Source organism: Choloepus didactylus, chromosome 5 (genome assembly GCF_015220235.1).
Source record: "Choloepus didactylus isolate mChoDid1 chromosome 5, mChoDid1.pri, whole genome shotgun sequence".
Taxonomy (NCBI): Eukaryota; Metazoa; Chordata; class Mammalia; order Pilosa; family Megalonychidae; genus Choloepus; species Choloepus didactylus.
The window spans coordinates 22,540,975-22,557,571 of NC_051311.1; the positions used below are offsets into that span (position 1 = coordinate 22,540,975).

The window sequence follows — 16,597 nt, forward strand, 5'->3', positions numbered from 1 at the left end:
CACTAGTTTCTAACATACAAATCACAAGATTTGTACCAGAATGCCCATCTGTGGAACATTCTAGACTCTTTGAAGATGGGCCAGTACTAATGTCTAAGCCTTAGTACCTCACTGGCCCAAATGTCTACTTCCCACTGAGTTTCTGAAGTTCTTTTACCTCTGGGCAGTAGTCATGATGGCATCAACAACTTCAATAATTCTGTGCAAAGCAGAGTCAGTGCCGATCGTCATGTCTGTCCCACAGAAGTCGTTGTCTATGGAGCCAACCATCCCCACAACATTGAGGTAAGAATACTCCTTCACGGCGTCTGCATCAATCTTGCCTGCATTAAAAAACAAAGCAAAACCCTTTATAACCAGTAACAGCCACCAATTCTATAGGTGCACCATTAAATTTGAAACAAAATGGCCAAGTGTAAACAATTATTCTAAATTCTCTATTGTTTTCTTGCAGTGATATACAACATAATTCTGCATATTTAAGAAATGAAAACCAAAAGTGAAGTAGTTACACAATGTGAGCTGTTATTTGACACAGACAAGAGCACTTAATTTTCAAGAGAAAGAGAGAGAGAGAGAGAGGAAGGAAAAAAAAAAAGGAATAAAGAAAGGGATCCACATGTTGTAGTCTGTGGATAAAATCTGAATTTTAGCCTGCAATGGTTTCAGAGAATGACATGTTTCTGAATAAAGATAATGTCACAACTACAGAATCAAATACTTAAGAATATTATATAATCTTATTTAATTTCTTATAGAATCATGGGAAAAGCTAGTTAATTGATAGGTATCAAGTTAGCATTCACCTAAACTTCAGACCTGGGTGGGGCAGGTTGACATAAATGAAATGGGAATGGTCAAAGCGGAGGGGAGGCAAGCTTAGGCCTGTAACATAGGATAACCGTTCCTCTCTGTGTCACAATGAACCTGTGTTAGACCAGAACAAGTTGGACAATAAAATCCTGGTAGGCCCGTGTTGGTTTCCATTTGATAGCCAGTCTCCATTCTCTGAGTATTGTTTACAAAATCAGGGGACAAGTGCTCTACCTCAAGGTTAAGCCTTTCATAAAGTTGCTAGTAGTTCAAGTGATGTACTTCCCCTGGTCATATTTATATTGTTTGAATTACTATTTTTTTTTAAGATAAAAACTACAGTATGTTTACAAGTCTCAGAAATCCTTCTCTAAAAAGTTTCAAAGGTGATAAAGTATGATGGAGAACAACAGAAAACTGTCATCTAAAGTAAATTCTTGCAACAACTTAAGACTGAAAAGACATTGTGCAGCTGGAGTATAATATATAGTATATAGTATAATGGCTACAAGTGCAGAGTCGTGTATGCTGCTTGCATGACTCCTGACCCCACACTTACAGCTGTGTGGCTTCAGCTACTGCCTTTGACTCCTCATCTGTGAAATGGGGATATATATATATATATAAAAAAACCCATTCAAATAGCTGTTGTGAGGATTACATAAAATTCCCTATGTAAGGGATTAAAACAATGACTGGCATATAGTAAGAAGAAATAGATATTATTTGGGGCACAAATGTAAGTCTTGAGGTGGTGAAATCTGCAACAACAGCAACAAATACTTCTATTATATTTGAAAGAGAAAAATGTATGAACTCAAAAGCTCTCTTGAAGGCAAGGAACTAATAGGAACTAAAATTGGGAGAAAACACAAAATCTATTAGAACAACATCAGCTTTATAAAGCAGAAATGTACCATTTTCAGCCAACTCTTCTAGTAGTCCACTCCATTCTTTCCGGAAGATATTGGCCCCTGTTAAACTTCCATCCCCACCAATCACACACAGATTTGTAATTCCGAGCTGGACCAAGTTATGAGCAGCTTTTAAGCGACCTTCCCGAGTGCGAAACGCTTGGCAACGTGCACTGCCAATAATTGTCCCTCCCTAGAAAAGAAATAAAATTGTGTTTATTTATCACCTTTCAACTAGACAGAAAGCTAGATACCTTAGCACATGCATATGCTGAACTATAAACCCAGGACTTTCAAAATTAGGTTTTCTTCATTTTAATCTTTTGATTGGCCAACTATGAAAGTGTGTGCTTTTCCCAAATGTAGTCCCATATGGGAATTCTATAGATAAAAAACACATACATCATGCACAGTGGTAGCCAAACAGGACATATAAACAGACAAACAAAAAATTGCAGCCATTACTAGATATACAGAGTACAAAAGAGTCTGCAAAATTACAAATTATTCAGAAAGTCTGTGGAGAAACTTGATCAAGAATGAGTGAACTGGACCAGTTAAGCCTTGAAGACAAAGACCCAACCCATCATTGGTCATCGTGATTTGCTAGAGAAGCAACTTGCCCAGCAAATCATCGCATGTAACCAAGGCTTTTCTTTTATTAGCCTGAGCTTACTGTATTTCCAGGCAATATGAATAATAATCTGGGAGTCAAAAGGATTTCTTCTTGTACTACATCTTCCCCATGCTACCCTTTTAAAAAGAAAACTTAAATTTGATCAGCTAAACTTGGAGCAGAAAGAAATAATTTCTGACACAATATTTTTCAAAGAAACTAATGATTCTTAGTTTTATATAGAAAAAAAAGGATTCCTTTAAATAAATTGTGCATTTGTAAAACTTCAATTCATACTCAAGCCTTCAAGTCCATGCTTATTTCATAAAGCAAGGTCCTCATCAATGGTGTTATTTCTGTGTTGAAGACAGACCTCTGTGGTGAGAGGTTGTGCTAAAGAGCCCTGTGATAGCATTTGTTTAGCTACATACAAATAGTCCATGTGCATAACTAATATCTATTTATGAATGCTTATTTCACACCAGAAAAGGACATGTGTTTTACATAAAAATTACCACCATTTCATGGGTCAAAGTATTATAGAAACCAGTTACAGCTAAATTGAAATCTCCTCAGCACTCTTTTCACTAGTGAGCATGACTGTGACAGATATTCTAACCTGGCAGAGCAAAGGGGAAGCTAGGTTGGAGAATGCAGGGTACAAAGGAGAGAGAAGCTTTTCCTCTGAACTTTGATGTGAGAAAGAGTCACTGGAAGATCACGTGATTTACAACAAGCGGAAGTTAAGTCAGCAATCCATAAATACCAAACTGGAATAGATAACGGGGACAGTCTCAGGATTGAAGCCATGAATAATGACGTTGCAAAGAAGTAGGCACCTTGCATTTACACACTTACACACACACACACACACTTCAACCAGATGTATATTTCCTATCACAAGTACAAAACCAGAATAGATACTATTTTAACATGCAGATTGACTCTTTGGAATTTAGTACCATCCTGACTGCAAATATTGTTCACCTAATTACTGATAGTTGTCATGATTTCCTTCACCGCTTTCCAGGAATGATGAAAGGTACAGGAAAAACATATCAAAAGAGATCCAAATACAGATTTAAAGTTGTTACTATTTGGGGCAAAATTTAATTCAATGTGACGAGCATTAAAAAGTACACCCCACTAGCATATTCAGAGCAAGTGTTGCCATTTCTTTCTATTAAAAGGCACTCAAAATAAGTCAGATTAAAACATTCTTTTCAAAAGATTGAACCACACATAAAGAGCTTTTATGAAACTCACTCTTTCCACATAATCTCTATTTCTCAGCTGATTTGGAGTTTTCCCTAAACTTCACTAAATTCCAGGATTAAGCATAAAATATGCTGGGAGGGCTTCTTTTAAATGCAAAGTAAGGAACTGTTTTGCCTGAAGTGATAATTGTCTCATTTTTGTGCACACCAAGAAATAGCCCAGTCTGACCCAAACCAGAACGGGGATGCTGTATTCCCCTTAAATCCACAGTCCTCAGAGGCTGTCAGCGTGCATCAGTCCCAGATTTTGTTATAGGTAATGCTAAGTGACACACAGGAAACCCAAAGGGCATAGATTTGCAACTGAACACACAGCACCAACAAAACAATGTAGCTTCAACATTGATCTGGTGGAAAAAAAAACACAAAATTCTGCTGGAAGTACCAAAATTAACACCAGCTACAACATATAAATTTTATTGCAAGGATGATTCTAGAGTTGACATCATGTAAAGCTGTTTTTTTTTTTTTAATTAAATGACAAATTAAGGTGTTTCTTTTCCAAGCAAGTAACAATAATGCGTTAGCCCATTAATCTGCTTTAAGTATTACTAAAGCATAAGTATTAGAGGTTTCAAATTAGCAGAGTCATTTACTTACCTAGAGAAATAAATAACATAGAAACAAATCACATACCACTTGTAGAATGCTTGAGACACTTTCCCACGAGGCTTCAACAATATTGGAACCGCCATCTACCATCCCTTGGTAACCCTGGTAGAAGAAAAGGAATTTCTTTTTTAAAAGGGTTAAATTTTAACATTATTACTTAAATTATATAAGACGGAAATACAAATTACAATGAATTTAAGTTCTTAGGAGTCCAGAAGTTAGAAGATAAAGTGCAATGAAGCTGCTAGTTGAAAGCAATAAATTGTGGTAAAAACCTCTTAAATTTATTCTCCAATAATGGGGATTTCATTCCAGGCTAGTGCAAAGAGTACCACAGGTAATAAAATGGTTTGCTTATTGCCTGATGGTTTTTGCAAGATTGAAAAGGGATATATTTATCCTCAATTGGTTGTAAAGCAGTAGGAACTCACATGCAGGTAGTGTTGTCAATTATACTGCATTCATGACAGCACTGTCGTCAGGGTCTTTATCTGGGAAGCATATATAAAAGCTTTCAATATATATAAGCATATACTTTTAAAAAGCATAGCTGAATAACTTGCTGATAATTCAGTTGACCTGGCTTTCTAATTAGTGAAATTTTACTATTCTGAGATAAGACTTTCAGTCAATTAGGATATCAATAACACTTTACCTAGAAGCCCAAGGATATTGAATTTTCAACCCTTAATTTTTTCTCACAGAATGTACAAGATAAAAAAATACACAATTGTGCCATTTGCATCTTTATGTATGTGATTCACTTCAAAGGGCACTTATCCTTAAAACGAATAGTCACTTATGTTTATTATTAAACATTTAGAAAAGCTTATTGTAACACAGTATAATTATAGCTTCATATTCTTTATCTAGTGACATCTGAGAAGAAAAGAATAAAGGTTTTTGAAGATAAAACAGCCTATTGAGTATGGCACCTCATGCATACACATGTGTGTATGTATTTATGTATTTTTTTTGTGTGTGTATACTCTAAAGTTATACATATGACAAATGGGAAAGGAAAAAATAGCCCAGAATGGATAGAACAAAGACAAGTAAAGAAGGGGTTAGTTTTAATGTTGCCACTAGTTTCTCTGAACTTTATCTGGGGATCCCAAGTCCCCAGGCCAACATATTTATGCAAGTTTCTTTCAGCCCTTAAAATGGACTGGTGTAAGGCCTGCTGTAACTGGCCCACTATCTTCAAGGCAATGCAATGGAATTTCTTCTTAAACATACCTCAGTCTCTCTTTAAGGTTCCCTTTTATCTTTTTATTTCATTCCCAAAACCTGACAGGTTGTACATTTTTAAGTGAATTCATTTAAATATAGAACTGGGTGCAGCTGTTGCTGTAGGAGGGATGACAAACAAGGACGTGACTCCATCCAGACTTCCCTCTGGAAAGGGCCCTGTGTATCAGGGGCACTATTTATATTGTTGCCTGGTGTGTAAACTGTGTGCACAAGTAGAGATGGCACAAACATATAGTATCCTGCTGCTTCAGCACCAAACTCAAAGCCTTGCCCTCTCCTCATTCCCAGCGACTCTGAGGAATCTTATTTCAACAGAATATTAAAAATAAGTATATAGATAGAAAACCTAGCCTTAGGGCTGCATTTTTAATTATCTCAGTTACTTCCAAACTCCCAAGTTTCTGTTAAGAACTACACTTCACTTTGGATGCACAACACAACGTGCCATTCTTAAGACGTGTGGACGATACTGAGCGAGCTGCGTTATGGCAATCCTGGATTCCTGGGTGTGGTAAACTGTCCAGGATACCCTCTAAAGCTTGGAAGAAAGGAAACAGCAAGGGAGCAGATGTGTGGCCTGGATGCAAATTTCAGAACCTATGCCACTGTGCTGAAATAGACCCTACCTTGGGTCACAATGCTTTATTGTCCAAATTTGCACACTTCCGAGAATGAGAAAAAATATTATTAATTAGGCCAGCACAGTAGGCATGAACCAATAGTGTCCCAGGCAAATCAGGATGTACAGTTGCTCTAACCATAAGGCTTTGACAAAACAGAAAAAGAGGCCATACTAACCCCCCTGCACAGATAACCCACTACAATAATTTCTGACTATTCAATTGTTATGTAAATAAAGAGATTAAGGGGGGAGGTGCAAGTTCCCCCCACTTCATTGTTCAAGAGGATGAAACTGATGCTGCTAAAGGATCCTTAGAGAGTCTCAGGACTAAGATTCAGCTATGCATACATGACAGTATCAACTTTTTGATTATTCCTAGAACATTTGCTAACATAGAAACTGCTCCTTGGTCAACCACCACATAAAATTTTACTACTTAATAGACCATACAGGGAATAGAAAATTGCCTTTCCTTTCATTATTTCTAAGAACTGATTTAATAAAAACACTTTTTTTTTTTTTTACAAATTCCTCTGCATATAGAACATGGAAAACTGTTTTATAAGCCATAACACATATTTTGAAGAGGAAAATGTTTTCCAAAATTAAATATTTGTGTAGCATAAACACATATGGTAAAGAAAGCAAGTAGAAAACAAAAAAAGGATGATTTTATCCTTATTGCATTCAAAGCTCTGTTTTTAATTGCACAAACGTACTAAGATGCTAGGAAATGACTCATTCTCCAATTTGCAAAGTCATTAAACCCAGACAACATTTAAAAAATAACTACTAACTGCAGTGTCAAGCTGTCTTTTGCTAACAAGGAAAATGTTACTCAATTAGGAAGACTAATTTTACCCAAACACATTATAATTTATACAATCAGATGAATTTTTTTTTAATGGAGTCTTCTTGTCGGAAGGCTGAATACTTATATAATAGCCACAGCCCAAAACGTTTTCTAACATACCCTTTCGGAAATTGCCTTCAGAGGCAATGTTATGACTCATGTAAGAGAACAAAACAAACCATAAAACCTTTAAAGCCACCCTTAGTTTTGGACCCAAAATAAGGTTAGCTGTCTTGTTCATCCTAATTCCAAGGATAAAAAAGAGACTCTTAGCTGGCTGTGTCATATATTCCATCAAACAGCAATTTTTGCATATCTAAGATGTACCATAGGCCCTGAAGTCATTTTAACTTATTTGAAACTGTTTTGAGCAATGTCAAAATAAGCATGAACAGCCTCTTAAATGATTGCTTAGGAGACATTGTGACTGGCATTTTCCAGCATTTGTTAAATACTTTCTAAATAGAGTAAGGATCAGTGCCTCTGTGGGCAGCTTTTCTCATGAGACATTCAGGCGAATATGTATTTTTTTAATTAAACACCCAGAGGGAAATCATGTTCCTGTGTTATAGGAAAATAGGCCTTTTCTTTTGGAATGCTTACGTTGGATGTGGTCCATGTACCTTCTTACCTTGCTAATGCTTTTTTCCAATCTGATTTCCTGAATTCTTCAGTCAAAAATTAACTGTCCAGAAGACAAACATTGCAACTACCATGTGAAAACAATACACTGGAAGACTTACTTCCATACTTAAAATATGTTTTCTAAATAATTGTCATATTTAGAAACATGTTTTCTAAATAATTGTTGTCACCTATTTCCTATTGATGTAGCTAATGCATTAAAAAACAGATGCTGTATCTAGAGACACATTTTCTGTTTCCTAGACAAATATGATTTTTCTAGTTTTTTTTCAGTGAATTAAAGAATTTCATTTATAGATCTCAAGAGACTGTACTTAAGAGAGGTCAAGATGTTACATTTCTGGGTTGCTTTCAAGTTTTAGATTTAGTAAATGCCATCGTTCAAAACCAGGCATTCATGAGAAAGGGGCAGGTAGAAGATTCTCTGTATCGATGGTTTTCAAAGTTTAAGAATTATAAATTTTTTTGCAAAGGAAATTAATATGCAGAACCTCAGGTTACACTTTTCCCCTCCCCAGTACACCCTCAGATCTCTGTACATTTCTACCGCGTTCTAAAGGAATGTTCTAATCTAGAGAACTAAGAGTCACCCAATTCCAATGAGCTCACGGATTTAATGACTTCATGGACGATTCCTACATATTAGCCTTAGAGTTTGTCCTTGGTGAGAATCAGTCAACTTTAAATGTCTAAAATAGGTTAGGACAAGACAACTCGCTATATAATGCTACATATGGTGGTTTGGAAAAACCAATAACACAGAAACATGATTATTTAGTCCTCTAGCATCATTAAATTTCTTTAAACCAAAGGAAACCATACACAATTCCAGGTGAAATATAAAACCAAATTCCACAAGCAGGAATAAGTAAACCTTTCTCTACAGTCAGATACAGGTTCCAAACGTCTATAGTATAGGCAGTTATCTCACTGAAAAGTCTGCCATTGAGACTTATTTAGTCTTCCTTGTGATAACAGAGGAATAGACAAAAAGGTGAAGGAAGGGAAATTATAACTTCATGCAATTTGAAAACTAAAATATGAGCTATAAATAGTTCATATGAAGTGACCAGCATGATGTTAGTGGATGTGAAGATTAAATCATAGATCACAGATACAGAATTTAGCATGTGTGCCTGGCATATTATAAGCCTTCAATAAAGGTGAGGCTCATTACTCTAATTACTTTTTATTATCCTGATGTCTCCAGGTCAACTTTCCAATGAAGAGGCAGGGATCTCAGGGAAAGACCTCAGTCACTTGCCTTTTGTGAATGACATTAAGTAAGTCACCCAACTTAGATGTCCGTGCTTGCTACTAAAAGAGCCAGACCGACAGAATTTGGTAGTGAACGTGAAAAACGGTGTAGTAATATATTTAACTATACATTGTAGCATCACTCTTACTATTCTTAGACAGACATTTACTAGATAAGTAGTTTTGACTTTAAAGAAATTAAAACATAGAAATAGTCATGTTTAAAACCTAAAGAGATACAAACCAATGTGATATTGAAAACCTTGCTTGGGGAAATTTACAAGTTGGGGTTAAGGAGAGACTAGAGCCAGTGATAGGAGGGGTGAGAAAAGGGGAAACAAAACTTAGACATGCCTCCCAAAAAGGCAACACTGATACTATAACCTGCTCTTTGTCTGTCAAATAATGACAACAATGTCTACAGCATTCCCAGAATACAGGCATTATCTAGATTACAAAATGCCCAGAGAGGTTAGCTACTTCCTTCCTCAAACATCATATGAGTCAGAGAGAGAATTCCAGGATAGCGAGGGGAGCTCTGACATTTCTGAGTAGAAAGGCCCCAATTGCCTTCAATTAGAAAAGCTATATGTAGTCACAAGCATAACATCCTTCACTTTATAAAAATTGTGAAAGCAGATGGCTCATTACTTCAGAGAAGAAAAACAATGTGACTGATGGCAAATGGAGGGTTTCATAGAAAAAGGGAAAAAAAGACACCAAGCTATTAAGTGATAAATTAAACTTGTTTAGTGTATAGGGTCAAATTTAATGCTCAGGGCTGGAAACAAATAAAGCTAAGGTTTATTTTTACTTATAACTACAGTTCTGAACCTGAAGTTGCAGTAAGAAAGCTGACAGAAAGCTCCAGGGAGAGCAGGGACAGACAGGAGAGAGCAGGAAGTATCTCAACGCAATAGGAAAGCTGACCTGGTACCACTGCAAAAAAGCTATAAAAACAAGAGTAGTCACTGTTGATTTTGTTCTACTAACCCGTATTCGTTTATTATAAGAAGTCATAACTTATCTAACACATTTAGAATGTGTCATTTTAATAATAAAGTTTAGCTGCTGAAAGTGATCAGAAGTATCCCTAACCTTTCCTCAATGTGTGCAACATGACAGTAATGAGCTATGGTAAGATTTACAAATTACTGCCCAGGAGCAGTACCCAAACAGCTAAGAGAGTTTCAGTGATGAGACTTTTAACTTTAGGTCATATTTAAAGAACTATAATAGAAATAAAGTTTTTGTTTTTTGTATTTTTTTGTTTTTTTTTTAACTTTCAACTAACAGGATATTAAACAAACATATGTAGATGGCAGCATCAAGGTAACTTAAGGACACTCCCCATCCTACTTTTTTTTAATCCACCTAAATACCAGGGGAAGTCTATCTGGGTCATGGACCTTTTATTTTATTTATTTATTTTTTTAACGCATTTGGTATACTTGCTATTACCATCTCCAAAAATCTAGAGGCATTTATAGATTTAATGGCAAAACCCTTGCAAAACAAAACAAAACAAAAACAACAAAAAACAACAACAAAAAAACCCACGAATCAACCATTTATTCTCGAGGTGGAAAAGAATGGGTTAACCTGCAAACCTTCATCACTTCTGCTTCACAGTTTAGCTTAAGGGCTCAGCATGTACCACACATGGGTCTGTCCTAGATTTATGAGAACAAGTAGAAGCCAGACAGAATAGCACAGTCAAATAAAGTGCCAGACCTTCAGCAGAAATACCAGTGTTTTCAGATTAAGACACTGTTCACACACTTTCTACTAAAGAAAGAAAATCTTTATTTAAATAACTAATACTAATACTAATGTATTTAACTGGTTTGGTCTGTTGGTGATCTGGAGATCTCCAGGTAAGCCTAGAAATGAGCTTATATATGTGCAATATATGTGCACATATATTAGAGCAATATGTGCTCTAAATGAGCACATATATTGAATAAATTACTGAATGCTGCTTAAAAACAAACAAACAAAAAACACAAAAGTCTTCTAAATTTGAAGCCCAATGGGTCCAGAATAGTGGTTTTCAACTGGGGTGATGTTGCCCCCCAGGAAGTATTTGCCCATGTCTAGAAACATTTCTGATTGTCATGACTGGGGGTGGGGGGGGGGTACAACAGTCCACTCCCCAAACAAAGAATTATACACCCAAAATGTCAATAGTGCTGAGGTTAAGAAAGCCTAGCCTAGAAAAGCATAATGCCAAAGCATACAAAATAAAGGATAAATTTAATTTTCCATAAATTTTGAGAACATCTATAAGTAAATGAATTAAGCAGAGCCAGAAAACAATGTAGTCAAGAGGCACATACACTGCTGTATCACCGAAAACCAAACAAGAGAAGAGTGCTGCTCCCTTGCACTATGAGAGAGTTCAAACTTGTCAAAGTGCCTTCACTAATGACAAGATAGGCAAATATTACTTTCATTATACAGATGAGGAAATGGGACCAGAAAGCTTCACTTATTTATCCTTAGTCACTTGAGTGCTCACTATGGGTCCACAATCACTTACCAAAATATGCCTACAAGGGAGAGCTATGCCAGAATTCAGAAAGTTTTGTGGGGGGGGGGGGGGAGCAATATGGCAGTGATAGCACACTTTATTTAATAATACTGTTAGTGGAGTCTGAGGCCGCCCACCATAACCAAATCTATTTCTGCAGTGAAATGTAGCTAGTCACTCCAAGCAGGATAAAGATTATAAGTAGCTTTGTGCCATAGAGAAGGTATGCTGGCTACAATGAGTCAGTGTCTTTAACCATGAAATAACTGTAATAACTTCCTTCCCTTCACTCCCCACCCTCCACAGCATTGTGAAGATCAAGTACGTTACTGCTTGTGAAGCAACTTCAAATCAGTATACAGTATATTGGTTATCAGGGATAAAAAGAACTGCAGTTAGCTCTTAAAATGAAAAGGCACTATTCCTGGGGGAACAATCTGGAAACAAGAAGTCTAAGTAAATTAGTCCTCAGTGAATTTGAAAACACTTTATTAATTATACAGAAAAACCTTATCTGAGGGTACACCAACCTAAAAAAAAAACCTTTAAAATCATGTTCACTTATTAGGATCCACTATCACGTGAGGGAATGACATTATCTCATAAGTTCTAAGGCACATGTATACCACACACCCATCCCCCACCCACACCCCCCCCCCCAAAAAAAAAAGGCGAAGGGAACTAAAACAAGTATGCTTCAGCAATACAGAAAAACACTGCAAGTAATTCCAGGAGAGAGAATATTTTGGATAACTGTATGCAAACTCAAAATGTCAATAGGATGGGGAAGAGGTAACAAAAAATTGTGAAGTGTATCACTGAGTCTAATGTACTCATTCCATGTCAATGAACAGAGGACAATCGGCCCAGATGGCTAGGATCCAAGGACAGAAACCTTCAAGGGCAATTTGATTTAAAAAAAAGAGCCAAGGGTAAAATGACAAAATAAGAATCTGGAAACGCCTTGGTTAGACAACATTTTTAAATTACCCAAACTAGATAAATATAAACAAAAGCCATATAACTGCAATTTTAAAAAGGAAACCAACATGGGGAGAAAAATCTTTCCAGCAAATGGTTATAAAGATGAATGAGCAATGAATAAAAACAGCCATTTCACCAAGGGGGAAATGACTTAAACGAAACATGGGAATATGCTCAACTCTCAGTAGTCAGATAAACGCAGCCCCCCATATGATGGATGGGGATTTGGAGACACTGCTTCTTCTGCAAACTGCTGGGGGGATCGGGAGTTGGAACATGTTTTCAGAAAGCACTTTGGCAAGATACATCAAGATTCATTATGATGATCAACCCTTTTAGCTCAGTAATGCCAAACTTGGGATCCAGGAAATGATGCAAAATATCAACTACGCTTGAAATATTAATATAGATCTTGCAATGTTACGATAGCTGAACACTGTAATAGCCCAATGATTATGGGAATGGTCGAGTAAATAAATGGTCAAGTAAATGATGAGACTTCATTTGGATGGAGTAGCATATAGACGTCAAAGTTCATAGTTGTGGAGTCTGTAGCAATCAGAAAATATTCATAATGTAATGGCAGGTAAAAATATAGCTGTAAAATCTATTTTGCCATAATTTTGATTATGTACATATGTCCTTATTGGCTTTTACATATATTATACTGAGAAGAATTAGACTAAAAAACTAAGAATGATTTTGTAAGAATTAGTGATTTTAGAAATATATTCTCTTCTTTCCATTTTTAAAGCTTTATTATGCTTTATAAACTTAAAAATTACATAAGTTATATTTTCCTAATAGTTTTTGAAATAAATGATGTGGTCCAAACTATACTGATACCCTTCCCCCAAATCTACTTACTGCTAAATTGGAAGGGCCTACAATATAGGAGAAAATGAGCCATCCCTGCTGTTTTATTTCAAACTCTTTAACACATAAACAGGTATTAGAGAGGTGGTTTGGGTTTTACATTAATGTTGTGGAGCTCAAATAAGCTCGGTTTCCCCTCCATTTACCTTAATACTTATTCAAATTCATTCCGCATTTTAAATGAATATATCACTTCTACAGGAATAAGAGCAACCTATTTGAGATCTTTAATCCTATAAATCAAAACTGGTAAATTGATATCAAAGTGGATTTTTGCGCTACACCTTTCATTTCCTAAGATAAATCTCCAAAGGTGATTGTCTAGACCAGTGATTGTAAACTCCAGCGTAAAACTCCCCCAGAACCAGGCTCATCTGGTCGAGTGAAACAACCTGGGCTGCAGGACCCAGATTCTCCTGCTCAGCTATCTGAGTTTGTCTAGCATCACGCATCCACCTCGCAGGCTACTGCAAAGAAGGCAGTAGTGAAAGCACTGTGCAGGCTGCGAAGCAAGGAACTCACTCCTGAGGGACAGAGAAAGAATGAATGCAAAACAAAAACTGACCTCATAGATAAAATACACTTTGGCTCCCACGTATATTCCCATGCGCACTACAGCGCGAACAGCAGCATTCATACCTGAGAAAGAAACAGGAATAACCGTTAGTCAAGTGGCTTTGGGTTTAAATTGAAGGAGGATGCAATACCAGCTCTGCTGTTAAATAACCATGTCCTTCAGTAAACTGCATAACCTCTCTTAAGCCTCAATTTCCTAAAATGACAGATGAGCCTAAAACATACCTCCAGGATTAGTGTAAGGGTTAAGAAAAACAACAGTTATAAAGCACAGCGTCTGGCGTTTCGAGGGCTCATCAATCACTAAACATCATTGTAGAAGTGCCTGTACCACTTTTAGTTTAGAATAGCTAACTGCACACATACTCAGTAACCTCAATTTGATACGAATTTGCAGGCAACTACATCCGATTGCAAAACAACATAGAAGTTAAGTATTTATTTACATTTACTAAATTCAAAGAAAATAATACTGAAAAGGACAAATGGTCTGAGTAAAAAAACAAACAGAATATTTCATCATCATCAACCATGGGCAAAGAAAATATATATTTAGACAAAGGCCTTAAATACAAAAAAATCATGGAATTTTATTAGAAGAAAAATTTAATAGAAGATTAAACTATCAGCAAACTATAATGATACCTAATCGAATTAAATCTAGGACATTTTTCATACTTTCCCAGAGGACTTAAGAGAATTTAAAGACAGTCACACTTGGTTATTTACATAAAGATTGTAATGACTTGCTGATTAGTTAGTGGCCATCTCACAAGAACAAACTCACCAATTCCAGATGTAATAAATGATTTTACCCTGATCATTCTTTCCTACTTTTTTTATGTGAAAGAAATAGCACAACTTTCTTTTCTGTCACTCGCTCCAGACACTGTTAATACCCCAGATATCTCTTGCCCATAAAACTGAAATCTTGTCCTAACTTTCCCCTGAATCCCGTTGTCTTGAAGACATCCACCCCATGGCCAGAATGGTTCAATTAACCTTTTCTCTTTTGTTATTATACAAATTATTAATCACACTCTTATTAAAAAAAATACTGATGAAGTTAATAACACCCCATTTCCTTCTTTCTGATCAACCCTCTCCCTTTCCAGAAAGAGCCATGGAAGTATCTGTTGAAAATTCGGTATTATTATGGTTAGTATTGTTTTTGTCCTATGTGTAGTTTCACATTTGCTTTTTATTTTTACACTCAACAATATGTTTGGGGTGTTTCTCTATTAACATCCACCTTCTCTTTCTAAAAGACAAATATGACAGTTTCACTCTCCTGATCACAGTTTTCAGTAGACAACAGATTTCCCCATGGCTCAGGTCTTTTCCTGCCAGCCCAGCCCCATTTTTGAATGCTCCCGTCTTTGACCCTCACCCTCTGTCTGGCTGGAACTTCCTGCAGTTCCCCCAAAGGGCTGCTCTGGACTCATATCGTCAGATCTCTGCTCCTCCACAGGAATGCCCTTTCTTAACCTTGGCTACTCAGCTCCTGAACTCTCCATGAAGATTTTCTGATGCCTCATTCCTCCTTCCTCCTGGCAGGAGAGAATTTCCTTATTGTGCTCACACCTGTGAGATTTTATTGCACCTTTTTGCTTACACTTACATCTCTCCAATCATTTTGTACATCTGAGAGCAGAGAACAAGTCTTACTTAACTTTGCTCTCCTAACATTTCAGCTCAATGAATGCATGCACTGACTTTTGTCTTAACTGAATGAATGAAGGCTTTTTAAAAATCCCTCTTAACAGAGTCTATGATTCCAGGACTTTATTCTATGGTCAGTATACCTGATAAATTAACCACTAAATATTTAAGCAATATAGGCACCAAGTGAAAAAGAAGCACAATTAATACCTGACTTACCATAATTTGCTCCGCCTTGCTGCCCATCCTCCTTTCTGAAGACCTCATTTCCTTGGGGTCATTCATAAAGGCATAATATATATTACATTAACATATGCATATATATACTAACTTTAGAAAATGTAAGTGGATAAGAAACAGTGGAAGGAAAATCTGTGAAAAGCAGGACATGGTACAGGAGGTGACCCACAGAAGGTTCCTATGCAGAATGGAAACATACCCCAGCTCTGATCTCTGCCCCACAATGTCTGAACATCTTTACACCAGCCTCACGGCCTGAATTATACCAATGCTTCTTCTGGGTTACCCAGTATTCTCTGGGGAAAACAGCATTATTACTCTAAAGCAGTAGTTCTCCCGTTACCTGTATCCTTCACCTGGGGAGTCTGATTAAAAGGCAGATTGCTGGGCTCTCCCCAAGAACTTCTCATTCAGTAGGGCTGGGGTGTGGTTGCGGGTTTGCCTTTCTAAGTTCCCAGGCAATGGGGGACCACACTCTCAGCATTAAAGGGTTGTTATTCACTTGCAAGTTAGTGTAACAAGGTTAAACCAGGTTGCTCTCAGTCCCTGCACCAGTAGCTGACGAGCTAACAGCATTCTGATTGGGGTCTAGACCAGAGGGAACTTATAGCATACTAGCCACGGTGCCCTGAGCTCCCAGAGAATTCTCGCAGGAAGGTTGTGGAGGTAGTAATTTCAGCCTGGAGAGAGGAGAAAGTTGAGATTCTGAGAGGATAAGCTGATTAGCCAAAGGTAACAAAATTAATACATGGTGGAGCTGGAATAGAAACCTAGCCTTAAGTACTTACTTTTTTTTAACTTATTAAGTGTGTTAAAATCACCACAAGAAACTTTAAACAATAAAAGGCCCACTGGGCCCCCAC

General features: G+C 36.8%; 1 protein-coding gene across 2 annotated transcripts in view; it reads right to left on the bottom strand.

Moving 5' to 3' along the window:
• LOC119533833 (phosphofructokinase, platelet) overlaps nt 1–16,597 on the bottom strand; it is a 71,954-nt gene that overhangs the window by 43,532 nt on the left and 11,825 nt on the right. Inside the window, exons 1-5 of one of the 2 annotated variants that reach the window (XM_037835666.1) lie at nt 13,822–13,886; nt 4,664–4,723; nt 4,257–4,334; nt 1,731–1,920; nt 158–323 (exon numbers count right to left, since the gene is read on the bottom strand). In XM_037835666.1, coding sequence (XP_037691594.1) covers nt 158–323; nt 1,731–1,920; nt 4,257–4,322 — 422 coding nt within the window. In that variant the 5' untranslated portion in view covers nt 4,323–4,334; nt 4,664–4,723; nt 13,822–13,886. Of the gene's footprint in view, nt 1–157; nt 324–1,730; nt 1,921–4,256; nt 4,335–4,663; nt 4,724–13,821; nt 13,896–16,597 lie in introns of those variants that run through there. The other variant, XM_037835664.1, reaches the window with a different exon arrangement.